The sequence below is a fragment of the Cupressus sempervirens genome, chromosome 5 (assembly GCF_028749045.1).
Source record: "Cupressus sempervirens isolate cs-2001-9-10 chromosome 5, ASM2874904v1, whole genome shotgun sequence".
Taxonomy (NCBI): Eukaryota; Viridiplantae; Streptophyta; class Pinopsida; order Cupressales; family Cupressaceae; genus Cupressus; species Cupressus sempervirens.
The window spans coordinates 121,136,249-121,150,928 of record NC_143122.1 but is presented as its reverse complement, the minus strand read 5'-3'; the positions used below and the strand labels follow the sequence as shown (position 1 = coordinate 121,150,928).

Genomic DNA, 14,680 nt, shown 5'->3' with positions numbered 1-14,680 from the left:
TTCTTTATATCTTTCTCTAGTTGTCTATCTCTCTGCTTGGAGTGGGGAATCACTAGCCAGTCCCCAGCTTTTGACAAGGGCACTCTCCGCGAAGCCAACAAATGACTGAGTGTGAAGATTTGTTGCGGTCTATAATATAAGGAAATAACAATCCCAACAAGCAGAGCATATGCCAAAGCATGTTGGTGCATATAATCCTTCTCAAACATAAACACTCAATCTTTGTTGGTCATCCATCATTCTTCATAAGCAGGCCACATTAATTTGGTCGCCCAAATGTAGGTCAATATAGGAAGCCTTTTGATTATGCACCTAAGATATCTTCTTTGCAACTTCCTGTGAGATCTTTTTTTCCCTGTTTCTATTACGAAGTAAATGGTGAAATACTTGCTTGTTATTGACAGACACTAAGAGGTCTATATATACAAAAGAATAAAACAATGTTTCCTTAGGAAACGATTGTAAAGAATAGAAACATCTTATTTAACCTAAAAGAAAGCCTAAAAAGAAAATAACTACAGCTAACTATATATTAGAAACATTCTAATATTTACAATAGATTACAAATAGATTACCATTAATTAATAATAGACGTCTATCTATTATCATAATACCCTCCCTTAATGGTTGATCTATCCACAACACCAAGCTGTCCTCTGAATTTGACAAACTTATCAGAACCAAGAGGGGCTTGGTGAGAATGTCTATAGTCTGCTCTATGGTAGGAACATACTAGAACTCTATTGTCCCGTCTTGAATCAGCTATCGTATGTAGTGACAGTGAACATCCAAATGCTTGGTTCATTCATGGAAGACTGGATTTTGGGCTAACTTGATAACACCTCCGTTATCAATAAACAAAGTAGTCGGTCCTACTGGTGACATCTGCATATCCCCAACCATCCGACAAAGCCAAACAGTTTCACATCTTACCTTAACAATCCCTTTGTATTCAGCCTCTATAGAGGTGAGAGAAATTGCCTGATGCTTCTTACCGGTCCATGTGACTACACCGGATCCAGGTTGACTATTGATCATGCCTACCCAATCTGAATCTGTGAACCCACCGAGTCTAGGATTAGAATTTCGAGAGTAAAGAAGTCCATACTCTGAAGTGCCCTTCACATAACAAAGCACATACTTTGTTGTCATCCAATGATCAACCGTAGGAGCTGTCATAAAGCATGATATGTGGCTGACTACGAAGCTAATGTCAAGCCTAGTAGCAGAGAGGTAGATGAGGTTGCCTACTAGTGCATGTATGTAGTATCATCAATGAGAGGATAATCAAACTTGGCTGATAACTTGAGACCTTTTTCCACGGGTGTAGATGCAGGCTTGCAATCCTACATGCGAATTTCTCTAGTAAAGCCCTGGCATATTTGGACTACAAGAGGAATATACTAGAAGATTGTTGCCAAACGTCAACACCAAGGCAATGATGCATGAGCCCAAGGTCAATCATATCAAAAGACTAGCATAAATTTTGTTTGATTCTCTAAATCAAAGATGTCGAACTACCATAATGATCAACTCATCCACATAAATAACCAGAAGGATGATGTCACTGTTAGTAGTCTTGATGTACAAATTTGAGTCTAAAGAACTCCTCTTGAAGCCTTGATCACTGAGGTACTTATCAATTTTTAAGTACCATGCTCAAGGGGCCTGCTTCAAGCCATAGAGAGCTTTTACCAATCTAAGAACCTGGTGGTCCTTACTAGCAAGCTTGAAACTAGGAGGTTGCATCATGTAGACCTCTTCATGGAGATCGCCATTCAAGACAGCACTCTTGACATTCACTTGATGGACCTTCCAGCCAAACTGTGTTGCCATGGCTAGAACTAATTTGATGGTGTAAATATTTGCAGGAGCAAAGGCCTTCTCATAATCAATGCCCTCACACTGAGAAAAGCCCTTCGCAACTAAACGAACTTTGTACTTATCCAAAGTACCATCTGAATTTGTATTTGATTTTGTAAACCCGTTTGCAACCAATGGGTTTCTTCCATGGTGGAAGATGAAAAAGGACCCAGGTGTTATTCTCCAGCAAGCTCTGGTGTTCATATGTCATGGCCTTTTCTCACTCTGGAATTCCTTTAGCCTAGGAATATGTTTGAGGTTCAAACACACTGAATGTTGGCCATAAAAGCAAAGTTAACAAACTCTGTAGATTTGCTCATTTTTCAAGCAGTTCTCCCATCAATGAGCTCATCATCACGAAGATCAGCAAGTGTCTTAGCCCACCACTTACGCTGAAGAGGAGAACAACCAACATTAGTATCAGGAGATGCTTGGTGATCAGGTTCCTCATTAGAAGAATTTCGATCAAACTCAAGTGAAACATCTATATATCGAGGTGATCCTACAAGAGAAGTTGGAGGTGTCTATATTGGGATCACTGGTATAACTAGAGTTGCAGGAGCTACTAGAGCCCTCCCATCAAGTAGACCTAATGGAAGCCTAACTCCCAAATCATGAGCCTTCATAGGCTGGTCTGCTTGATCAGGAACAGGAGAAACAAGCATGAAAGGTCCTCACTGCTCATCAAAGACTACATCATGACTGTAGATGAGATGAGATGTCTCAACATCAATCGGGCAGTAGGCTTTGTGAAGACGACTATATACAGTAAGCATGAGTTTCTGACTCTTGGCATCTAACTTGGTTTGTGACACATCAGGGATCCCAACAAAAGCAAGGGTACCAAAAACCTTCAAGTGACTGATTCTGGGCTTGTGACCTGACCAGGTCTCTTCCGAAGTTTTACCTTTGACCACCACTATGGGTGACTAGTTCAAAAGATAAATTGCACTGTTGACTGCTTTTGCCGAGAACTTCTTGGGAACATGTCTGTGTTCGAGCATAGACCAATCCATCTCAATTATTGTTTTGTTCCATTGTTCAACTACATTGTTTTGTTGTGGTGTGTGGGGTGTGATTAACTAGCGTTTGATGCCATGAGTGTCCAAGAAGCTAGAGAAATCATTAGAACAAAATTCTCCCCCATTGTCTGATTTAAGAGTAATAGTAGACTTCCCAGACTCTTTTACAACTAAAGGTTTAAACTTCTGAAATACAGGAAATGCATCTAATTTCTTTTTAAGGAAATACATCCACATTTTTCTACTGAAATCATCAACAAACAACAAAGAGTACCTAGACCCAAGAACAAAAGGTGTTACCATAGGGCCACAGATATCGGCATGAACAAGCTAAAGTACCTGAGAAGCTCGCCATGAATCATCACTTGTGAAAGGTGTACGATGTTGCTTCCCAACCTAGCATGTATCACAAACTCCAAGTTGTTGAGTCTGAATCTCTAGCAATCCAAGGACAAGCTCATCCCGAGCAAGCTGAGAGAGATAATGTACATTTTAAGTGCCCATATCGTTGATGCCTAAGTGTGCTAACAAAAGACCGCCGAGAAGTCATAGCTAAGTCCCAAATATCACTAGAATCAATAAGTAAAAAAGACCATGATCCTAAAGACCCAGTGAAACAATAAACTGAGTCACACGATCAATGATGGTACATTGATGTGAACTGAAGGTGACATACAAGTGTGGAGAATGTCGTAGTAACTAATTGACTAAGAGTAGATTTAGTTCCATCCCTGGAACATAGTACACATCGAGGAAAATGAGATACCTCCCAGCAGATTGAATCTAAATGTTGCCTTTGCTGACTACAGTGTACTCTTCTCCACCACCAAAAATAACAGAATCTGAATAAGGTTGGTAGTCAGTAAACCAGTCTCTACAGTGAGTGAAATTACGAGAGGCACCTGAATCAATGTACTAGGCAGACGACTTCACATGATCTGCAGGTCTTTTAGCCAAGAAAGCGTAAAAGGCAAATTTCGTCTACTCAATGTGCTCTGTAGTGTTTGCTTTGGGCTGCAAACCTGGTTGCTTAGATTGTGCAGCTAAGCGTTTCCGACATTCAACCTTCATGTGACCAAACTTGTGGCAATAGTTGCATTGAATGTTCCTCTTCTGGGAGCCGCCTGAAGTTGGAGCAAAAGACTTCTACTAAGGCGACTACTGAAACTTGCCTTTAACTTCTAAAAGGATTTAGCAGCAAAGGCTTTCTTTGTGGAGCTGAAGCTGGAGCTGCTATTGAACTATTGTTTCCACCGATCTTGCTGAAGAAGAAGTGTGCTAAGATCAGTGAACTTCAAATCAACACGAGACGACGTGATGTTGAGAGTCTCAATAAAATGCTCATAGGACTTTGGTAAACTCCAAAGAGTGATAACCACAATGTCCTCCTCCATCTTACAACTGATGGCAAGCAACTGATCACGGATTTCCTGAATCCTATACAAGTGAGCCTGGAGTGAGGTTCGCTCATCCATGATAATAGAAAACAGAATGTTCTTCAAGAAGAAAGCTCTACTTTTGTCAAAAGTCTCATAAAGACCTTTGAGATGTGTCCATATCTCAACAACTGTCTTGCCAAATGGAATCTAAGAGAATTGATCATCAGCCACAGATAATTTGAGAAGCATCACCACCTCTCAATTATTCAGATCCCATGTATCCTGATCAATACCAAGAGCAGTTGGATGCTTCGTAACCCCCAGAACAATTTGATCGGTATTCCGATATTCAAAGATTGCTATGATCCGGTACTTCCAAGTGCCATAATTTTGACCATTGAATTTTGAGTTGTACTCGAGCAGAATGTTTGTCAGAGATGTCATGGCACGTTTTTCAATTCAAAACGTGAAAATCTGTAAAGGCATGTTCTTGGAGGCAAAAACACAGAAGACCCAGAAAAATTGAAGGATGATCCAAAAGAGAGCTCGAAAAACCCAAAAAGAATATGTTGTCAATTTCTGAATCTGGTGGCTCAAAAATCAACACACCCAGAAAAATGGACGACAACCCAATTGAGCTCTCAAAAACCCACCAAGAATTTGTAATCAAAAAAAAAATCGAGGTCAAAAATTAGAGTTTCAAAAAAAAACCTAGGCGACATCCATGAAGTCTCGGATTTGCAAAAAAATGGAGTTTTGGAGGCCAAAAAATTGCGATCTAAGGTTGCAAACAACTGAGCTAAGGTAGACAATGATCTCACAGTATTCTAAAAAAATGTTGCAAGAATAAGCATTGAAAATGATGAGAGCTTTTCTATACATCTTTGTGCGAACACATTCACCACAAAAACATTCACTTTGTCATCCCTGATATGCAATTTACTGTGATAACAAAGATAGATCCAATACAACTCTCAGCATGTCATCAAGAGACACACAAAACATTGATGATAGAACCCTTATGAAAAACATGGAGAGAATATACCAAGGAAGAGACACAAAAATGGCAGAACCGTTATTGGGTGAACACCACGACAGATTCAACATAAACAAGAAATGAAAGAATTGATCTCTCCTCATAGTCTGCAAAGATTCTTAGTTCTTCCCTGACATTAATGCTTATATTGGTGATGAGAACAGAACAATGCAAATTTGAAGCTACGATTGACAAAATTCTTAGAATCAACACTATATGTTAACGATAGTTAAAAATACCCTTCGGAGATTCCGAGCACACAGTCAGACGCACAACCTTCTAGTAGCAACAAAGCATTGTTGATATGTATATTATTGTTTAGCAACACCCCCTTATATTATAAAGAATCCAAGCCTCAATCTCGAGGTCAATTTCTATGGAAAATTCCAACATTTTGACTTTTGTTGTTTTAATGACAAAGATGTTGCTTTTCTTGTTGCTATCACACAAAGAAGCAACAAAACAATCTTCTGAATCTTGCTAAGACTCTCCTACTCATCCATAAGCAAAACGAAATTCTAAAATTTCTCACTACCTTTAAAACCTTGAAAAATTGTTAAGAACAAACCTCAAACCTAAGATGAAAATGCAATACTTCATGCACGAGCTTAAAAACTTTCAATCAAAAGGAGCCCCTAAACGGTGTCATCTAACCTGGCTCTAATAACATGTTGGATTTTATCCCAAAAATCAGATAAACAATGTTAAGGAAAACATAATGCAGATACAAAATACACTAGAAAAGATGCTAGAGATACGCAGAGATATCCTGGGAAAACCCTTCCAGAATGAAAGGAAAAAACCCAACCACACACAACAAAGATCATTTTGTTGATAATATAATTCAAGTGTACAACGCCTTTCACTTCAAGCGATATATTTAACATAAAGAGAGACTTCACATTTTAACCAAAGTTCTCTTCAATTTCCCAATGCATGACAATAATGACCAAAGGTCTCTTCAATGGTTTCTCTTGAGAATCTTCACATTCTAACCCAAGGGCTCTTCAATTTCTTCACATTCTATATTTTCAAATACAACTCTTCGTATTTTCATGCCTCAAAACATGTCGAATGACACATATCTTTATTTTAACATTACAATTTAATCATAAGTGTCCTCTTCCGCTGAAGGTGACCATAACGATAATAACATCTGTATTTCTAGAGATAAATATCTCCATTGCAGCTATAAACTCCAACATAACCAACCATTTCTAACTCACGATCCCTTTTCTCTCACAATCCTCTCCATCGATTTCCCAAAAATCCAATCAATCTCCACCACCAATCAATCATAATTCAATATTTGAACTCATTCAATTCCTCTTTGTGGGTACCTAGGACTTCAATATCTTCATTTTGAGCTTTTGAATTTACCTATGCGCACTTGAGATATCAAAGCAATCCAAGAAGTTAAGGAGGGAAATGGAGAAAATTCGTCTTGGATGCAAACATATTGGTATTATTTGTTAATTTCTAAGTTACCAGGTTTGTGGCTCCCAACCCCTGGTACTAGTTTGATTTGTACTCGAACCAGGTTGGGATTTGGTCCCTCTGTGGGCTTGGCCAAGGTCTGTTCCTAGGGCAGTCGGTTCATCCAATCCAGACCAAGTTTGAACCCAGGTCAAACCCGAGCAGACTTGGGCGGATAAAGAGCAAACGAAGGCAAAAAGCAAAGGGAAATGTATTTTGTTTTACAAATATAATTGCTCTTTGAAGTTCACAACTCTAGAAAGGTGTTTCTAAAAGACTAATTAGTTTTTTTGGCTCATTTGTTATACAAAAAGCTTGGTTTCTCTTGAGATGGAGCAAATATTTGGTTCTCATAAGTGCTTGAGAGAAAGTCTGGATGAGTGAGAGGGAGTTGAGAGGGAGTTGGAAAATCAGTTTTTGAATCTTGATCAAGTGTTTGAGTTTCATTCCTACTCCTTTGCAAGCTTCCATGGGATGAACGAGGTTTTTTTCGTTTTTAATTTTTTTATTCGTCTTTAATTATCCACAAGATCTACCTAGATTTTATTTTTTATGTTTTGTTGCTTTTCTTTTGAATGTGTAGAAAGTTTCTTGCTACAGGAACTAGAACGGCATTTGCCTCTTCCTCCATAGGCACAAACAAACAACACAAAACAGATCTAAATTTTGATTCTCCTTTGTAAAATATGTTGATATATATAACCGCTTCTAGGAGGTGGGCGATTCCGTTGGAAATGTCAGAGATGTGATGTAAAATGGAATAGTTCATATCATCGAGGGGTAGTCCATTTTTGTAGATTCCTAAGAGGAGCCAAAACATGCCCTAGAAAAAATAAAGTCCCTGTACTAACTAATACAATGTTAAATTATATTATGAAGTATGTGGTGGCAATGGGTCAACATCCCTTGCTAGATTTGAGACATACTTTAACAACCTCTTGTGTCTTCTATAAGCCTAGTGGTTGCATCGAGCATTAACAGGACGATCTTTTGGTGCAATGCAAACCCTAGCAATTAACAAGTGGTATCAGGGCTTGGTCACAGGTTCGAACACTTGCAGGCCATAGTGAGTAATGCTAGTAGGGATTGTTGGCAATGGGCCAGCATCTCTCACTGGATTTGCGACATGTTTAACAGCTCTTTGTGTCTTCTATAAGTCTAGTAGTTGAATCGAGCATTAACAGGTCAATTTTTTGGTGCAACCACAACCCTAGTAGTTAACAATATGCAGATGTGGAAGAAAGAGAAGCACATAGACAAATTTTCCCACTACAAAAAGTCAAAGGAACGTCAACCCCATCTTCAAATATTGTTATAGAAGACCATCATTTCTTACTACTAGAGTTGAGCTTGAACCTAAAAGCGAAGCACCCATTGATGCAAAAAGGACCTTTGGAAACTTCAATTCAAAATGAGAGTCGAGACATTGTCCACCAAGATGTGACAAGATGCGTATATGCAAATGCGTTGACTTTCAAAGTCCTTTACTCCACATATTGGAAGATGTTGAAAAGTGTCAATGAAGCTCCAAAAGGGGGTATAAGGGCCCAAAGTATGAGAAGGTATCCAACACCTTGTTGGAAAGAGAGGTCAGTGGGGTTAAAGAAGCATTAAAGCCCATAAAGGATTCATGAGTTGAGACAAGTGTATCCATTGTTTTAGATGGGTAGAAGGATGCAAGAAATTGTTGAATGATCAACATCATAGCAATGTTCCCTAAAGGGGCAATTTTTTTGAAATTCGTACACTGTGAGTGGCAGGTAAAAGATGGGCAATTTATTGTTGATAACTTCATCTCTATCATTGAGACAATAGGCCCTAGAATGTTGTCCAAATCATAACAGGCAATGCGGAGAATTGTAGAGCTGTGGGTTTTCTGGTTGAAGAATGATATCAGAATATCTTCTGGACACCTTGTGTGGTTCAATCAATCAATCTTATCCTACAAAAGATTGAGATAAAATTTGTTGGACCAAAGAGGTGTATACAAAGGTTGAGGACATCAAGATGTTCATTGCCACCCACCACATGACTCAAGGAATTTTTAGATTATTTTCAAGCTTAAAACTAATGAAGGTAAGCGAACTTAAAGCTGTAATTTAATTAAATAAATTAGTATTTACACTTTTTTTATTTTCATAATTTGTTTGTGTAATGCATGTTCTTCTTTGAAGTTTCGCTTTATTTTTTAATCATTTTGCCTTTAATTTCTAATTTAAAATGCAAAGATTCAGTTTACAACAAACACAATCATCTTGAGATTACTTGCGAAGTCAAAGTGGCACTTCGTAAAAAATTGATCTATATGGAGGCAAAGCAGCACTAAGAGGAAAACAAGACTTACGCAACAAGTATTAAATGACTCATGGTGGGATTGTGTAAAGAATCTCGTTAGTTTCACTGAGATCATTATAGGCATGATTCACCACTGATATGGACAGGCATTGCAATGGACACGTGTGTGATGGTATTGACTCAATTCTTGAAAAGTGAGGGTTATCATTAACGCAGAAGGGCAAGACCTTGAGAAGACTTTATTCAAACAATTGCATGCAATTGTTGTAGAAAGATGGTAGTAGATGACCACTCTACTACATCTTCTTGCCTATTTGTGGACTACAAAAGACTATAGCAAATATTTTCTTGATGTACAAGGAAGGCTTCCAACATATAGAGATTTAGAAGTGTCTGGTGGGTACAAGGCAGCATTTCTTAAACGCTTTTCTGATAAATGATATGGGAGATATGAATATAAAAGAGTTCAGAGTTTGTGAATGCAAAAGGTCTATGTACCAACACTCTTCGTCATCAATATAACAAGGATGCTCGTAGTTGGTGGTAGCTCCATGGCCAACACTTCCAATTGTGACCGCCCCTCACAATCAAAATTATATCACAAGTTTTATTTAAAATTTTAATTTACTTTTTCTTTGTGTTGCTAGTAATTTTATTAACTTTAATAATTTAATTATTTAATTTGTCTTGTCTTCATAGGTTGCTAGTTCATTTACATCACAAATAAATTGAAGCACATGTTCTTTCATCCACTCAGTAAAGTGCAATAGATAGCAACTGAGTTCTATAAGAATAACATGGAACGGAATGGAAAGGAGCTCTTTCAGGTCTATTCTGAAGCCATTATGCAGACATCCTTGGATGTAGAAATCAATTCAGAGCTAATCAAGCTGATTCCTAAAGATTCTGATACCACATTGATTAAAAACCGGAGACCCGTCACATAATTGAATGTATCCTACAAGATTCTTGCAAAATTGCTTGCCATAGGGTTGGAGAAAATTCTACCACATGTTATCAGTCAGACACAGACTGGATTTGTGGAGGGGGGATACATTTTGGATAACCCTGTTACCTGCTGGAAGGCATTACATTGGACTAAGGATTCTGGCCAGCAAGTTTGTATGATGCTTTTGGATTACAAAAAAGCATATGATAGGATTGGATGGAAGTTTATCAATATGATGCTTGAAAGCTTGGGTTTTCTTGTTTTCTTCTGCCAATGGGTGATAACACTAATGAATGGGGCAACAGCTTCAGTGGAGGTAAATGGTGTTATATCCTTGCAGTTTGAACTCGCCAGGTCAATAAGGCAAGGCTGTCCTCTTGCACCTGCCTTATTTGTTATAGTTATTGATGCTTTCTACTACCTACTTAGAGGTAACACATTGTCTCCTAAAGTTCGTGGCATAAATTTACCCAATGGTGATGAGCTCTCCAATATTCAGTTTGTTGATGACACGGCCATTATTATTGAGATATTTGAGCAAAATGTACATTATCTCATGAACAAACTGGAACTGTTTCGCTCTGCCTCCAGGAGTACAGCATCCCTCCAAAATCTATAATGTTGGGCTAGGATGATGCCCCCCCTTATGGTGTAGTAAATTTTCCTTGGCATGGGGTGGACCTAGCCACATAGTGAGATACCTGGGGATCCCATTCTTTGTTGATCCTAATCTGAGAGAGGTGTGAGAATGGGTCAAAGAGAAGATTGACAAGAAGATGTGTAAATGGAATAATCAATACTTATCTTTGGCAGGAAGGTGTCAAGTTTGCCAAAAGGTACTATCCTCATACACCATTTACTATGATTTTGCTTGGCTGTTCAACAGGCTCAAATTAACTAAGTGCGTGAAAAAATAAGAGACTTTCTGCGGTCTAATGGCATGGATTTCTTAAAAAGGTATGCAGTTGGATGGCAACAGTGTTCTATGAGCAATGAATTAGGAGGTCTGGGGCTGAAAGATTTGAGGATGAAAGGTACATCACTGGCAATTAAATGGATTGCCAAGGCCTCTCAGGGAGAGGGACCATGGAAGATCCTGATCGGGAATAATATTGCTAGGGCAACCGCAGTCAATGATAAGTCTTGGAAAGTTCTTCATATTAATGAATTGCTCTCTGGTCAGCTGGAGCTCAGTGTGGCAGGGTCTAATGTGTTCAAAGCAATTTGGAAAAGCTGGAACAATATTAGGCACTTGGTTTCTAATAACAGCATTTTTTATGAAAACAACAGGATTTGTGGAGAGAAGTCTATATGATGGAATCTATTCCATGGTGACAAACCTCTTGCTATGCTGGAAAATGACCTAATAAAGGTACTGAATGCTTTTCTGACATCATCCAAGATCGGAATCTGATATCATGGCAAGAACAGGAGAAAAAGTTTGATGTCTCTCATACACATGGAGGACTTATACCATATTGAGGGAGGCCTGTAAAACTTTGAGCCTATCTAGACAGTGTTGTGGGGAGGCTGCTAGGATTGACCGTCTTAAATGGCTTGACAGTACCTCGCTCCCTTTGACCAAAGCCATACATATGGATAGATAGATACAAATACATACATATATAATATGTGTGTGTGTGTGTGTGTCAGTGTATGTATATGCATGCATCTATATATCTATATACATATATATAAACTCATTGATTCCAATGAAATCTTTGATCACCTCAATGCCACTTGGAAGATAAACTTGAATCCCCCAACCTGGACCAAGTACTTGATGCATCTCTGGCACAGACCTGTTGAACCTAAATTGGCTTGCTCCCTGTGGCGTCTTATTCTCCTTAGGTTGTAACTTGTCGGCTAAGAAACATAATAGGGAGGTTAATACTTGTTCTTTTTGCAGATGTTGTGAATCAGTAGACCATATCTTTTTTATTGTTGTTTTGCCAAATAAGTGTGGGGTACTTTTGGTTTCACCTTAAACAGCAATTTTGATATCCACCATGTTTTGTTAGGAAAGTTCTTGAATCTCAATAAAGGCAGTTTTCTGGTTTATATTATCTGTAAATGTTTTACAAAAATTTGGAAGTTTAGAAATAATGATATATTCAATGGTAGGGCTAGGCGTCTTACTGATCTCTCCGGAGACTTGTGTACTGTAACATTTCCTTGCAGGTGACCGATCGTAAAGTTGAAGCAAGAGAACTTTTTAAAATTGATCCATGATGGAACAACAGAGGTACACAAGAAAGAAGTGGCGTATGGGTTCACATCCACCAAGGCAGAGGAGGAGAGAGATGATTTTGACATAATCTTATGGCAACTGTTCCAGCAGATCAAGAGAATAAAGAGAAGGAGAGGCAAAATACTCAGACTCCAGTAGTTCCTGTTGCAGATCCCGTTGATGCTCCTGTAGCAGTTCCTGTTGATGCCCCTGTTGCAGCTCCCCCTCCCCACATTCAGATCTGCTTCCTAAGACTGTGGGAATGACCCATCCTTTTACTATCTTTGTCAGGGATGGCAAAGTTCCTAAGTAGTCTGATGGTCCAATGAGATGGACTACCTGCTTTTGATGGATCTGTTATTCCAGCTTATATACTGGGTCATTTTGTTACTGGTGAATATCGAATATGTATCTCTGTAGGTGTGGTTAAGATACTCTTAGTCTGAACAGAGTCTTTGCAAGCTGGCATGTACTGGTCAGACGTGGACTTTTTGTGATGTAATTTGAACGTTCACAATTTATACTTAATACTAATAGAAAACCAAAAAAAAAACAGATTTAACACAAGACCGAAAAAATGACAAATCTTCATAATTAATTAATACTATAAAATTTGTCAAGTGATTTATGCCTTTTGATTCTGTGTTTCTTATGGCACGCAACTTTTGATTTTCCTTTGCATGGGTATGGAAACAGTAAAACAAAAATAAGCAACCACAATTTTATTTATTTTCTAGTTTATGTTAGACTACATTTTGTCAGATCATTTATGTCTACAAATGAATAGAAACTCCGCTCATAAAAGGCAACAGTATGTTTCCGTAATTAGAATCTTATCAAAATGGTAATTAAATATAAATAAATAAACTGAAAAACAAGCCCAACTCGCTTTCAAAATTATTTTGCTCTAAATTAATAGGACAATTTCGTGGCTTCACCGGCTTTCTTATAATGAATAGAGTTTCATTTTCCTCTGCATGAGAATCTTAAAACAAAGACCAGTCCCAATTTGTCTCCAATCTTATTTTGCTTTAAATGTTGTCAAACAATTCGCGGATTCATCAGCTTTCTCTAGCAGGCAGCATTTCGCTTTCTTCAGCATTGGAATATAGACAATAAACAGTTAACAGAAACTACAGATAAATATTCCAATTAATCTTCAAATTTATTTTGTTCTAAGTTTTTGTAAATAATTTGCAGCTCCACCAGCTTTCCTATAACCAGGAACATTTTGCTTTCCTATGCATGATGTATTTTATTACTAACTGATTAAAAATAAATAAATTACAGAAACCGCAAAAACACTTAAACAATTTTGCTTCGAATTTATTCTGCTCAAAATTATGTGAGATGATTCACGGTTGCCAAGGCTGAGAGCTTAAAATCATAACAGTGAAAAGAGCTTTAACAGAAGAATTTAACAGACTTACGAATAAAGCGCAAGAGTCCTTTGAATGACGTAAATTGATTGCTTGAATTTTGCCTGCAATCTTTTGTCGTCGCTCCCCAGAACTGCTTTCTCGATCTCCATTGCAATGTCAAATTCTCTTTCTTCCTGGATTTTAACAATGTTTATTTGCAGCGACAGATATAATGTACGGAGGCCCTAACAGAGTTCTCCGACCCGTAGGAGAGGAATATTCAGGGCATTTAACAGATGAAAATGGATTTGCCCTATCACAAAATTCGGGTTCGTTTTGATAAAATACAAAATATTCAGCGATAAAAGCACCGTGTCGCTCCGTCTTTGTCGAGCCGTGTTTTGCGGAACTGATCTCCCGTCATTTGACGTTGACGGGAAAGATGTCGTGAGTAGGATGTTCTTTTACTGTTCTACGGAATAACTTATGGTGACGTGTTATTTGCATTTTCAGAGCAATTTTGTTTTTGCTCTTTCTTTTTCAGAAGCGTACCTTGTCGAATGGCCGCCTCAATCAAGGGTCAGGGAGCTTTTTGAAGAGTCTCAAATGCACTTGTACTTTGAAAGTACGAATAGTTTATGTTTATATTCTATATATTTATTATTACTAGCACTTAGCACCATTAAAGTGCAATGATTAGCTCTATAGTAAGATACATTTTGTGTTATATTAAATGAGTGCAATGATTAGCTCCATGCTAAGATACATTTTGTGTTATATTAAATGAATGTTGTTGTTGTTTTTACTTAGGTTAAGTATGTTGGTAGTTTATAAATACAAGAAAAAGAAACAAAATCTGAATGAATAGAACATATATTTAAGGTGTCAAGTTTTCTAGAAATATTTTTACAGTAGAACATTGGTTGAATGTGATAGGTGTTAAGAAATTTAGCGGAACCCAATTATGTATGTAACATATATATTATGTGTTGATAGAAATCTAATATATCTTATCTTCACCTGTGATCAGGTTTGAGAACTACACAGCAACAATTATTATATACAATAC

General features: G+C 37.8%; 2 protein-coding genes across 5 annotated transcripts in view; one reads left to right on the top strand and one right to left on the bottom strand.

The window, feature by feature from the left end:
* The window catches only part of LOC149554805 (uncharacterized), a 171,691-nt gene extending 158,874 nt beyond the window's left edge, over positions 1 to 12,817 (top strand). The window contains exon 4 of the mRNA XM_089828813.1: positions 12,202 to 12,817. The gene's annotated coding sequence lies outside the window, so the exon portion shown is untranslated. The remainder of the gene's footprint in view (positions 1 to 12,201) is intronic.
* LOC149554804 (phosphoadenosine phosphosulfate (PAPS) reductase family protein) overlaps positions 1 to 13,971 on the bottom strand; it is a 161,713-nt gene extending 147,742 nt beyond the window's left edge. For all 4 annotated transcript variants that reach the window (XR_016364419.1, XM_089828807.1, XM_089828808.1 and 1 more), the window contains exon 1: positions 13,681 to 13,971. Coding sequence is in view for 3 of the 4 variants with exons in the window: in XM_089828807.1 (XP_089684933.1) it covers positions 13,681 to 13,781 (101 nt within the window). In the remaining variant the exon portion in view is untranslated. The remainder of the gene's footprint in view (positions 1 to 13,680) is intronic.
* Positions 13,972 to 14,680: the final 709 nt, after the last annotated feature.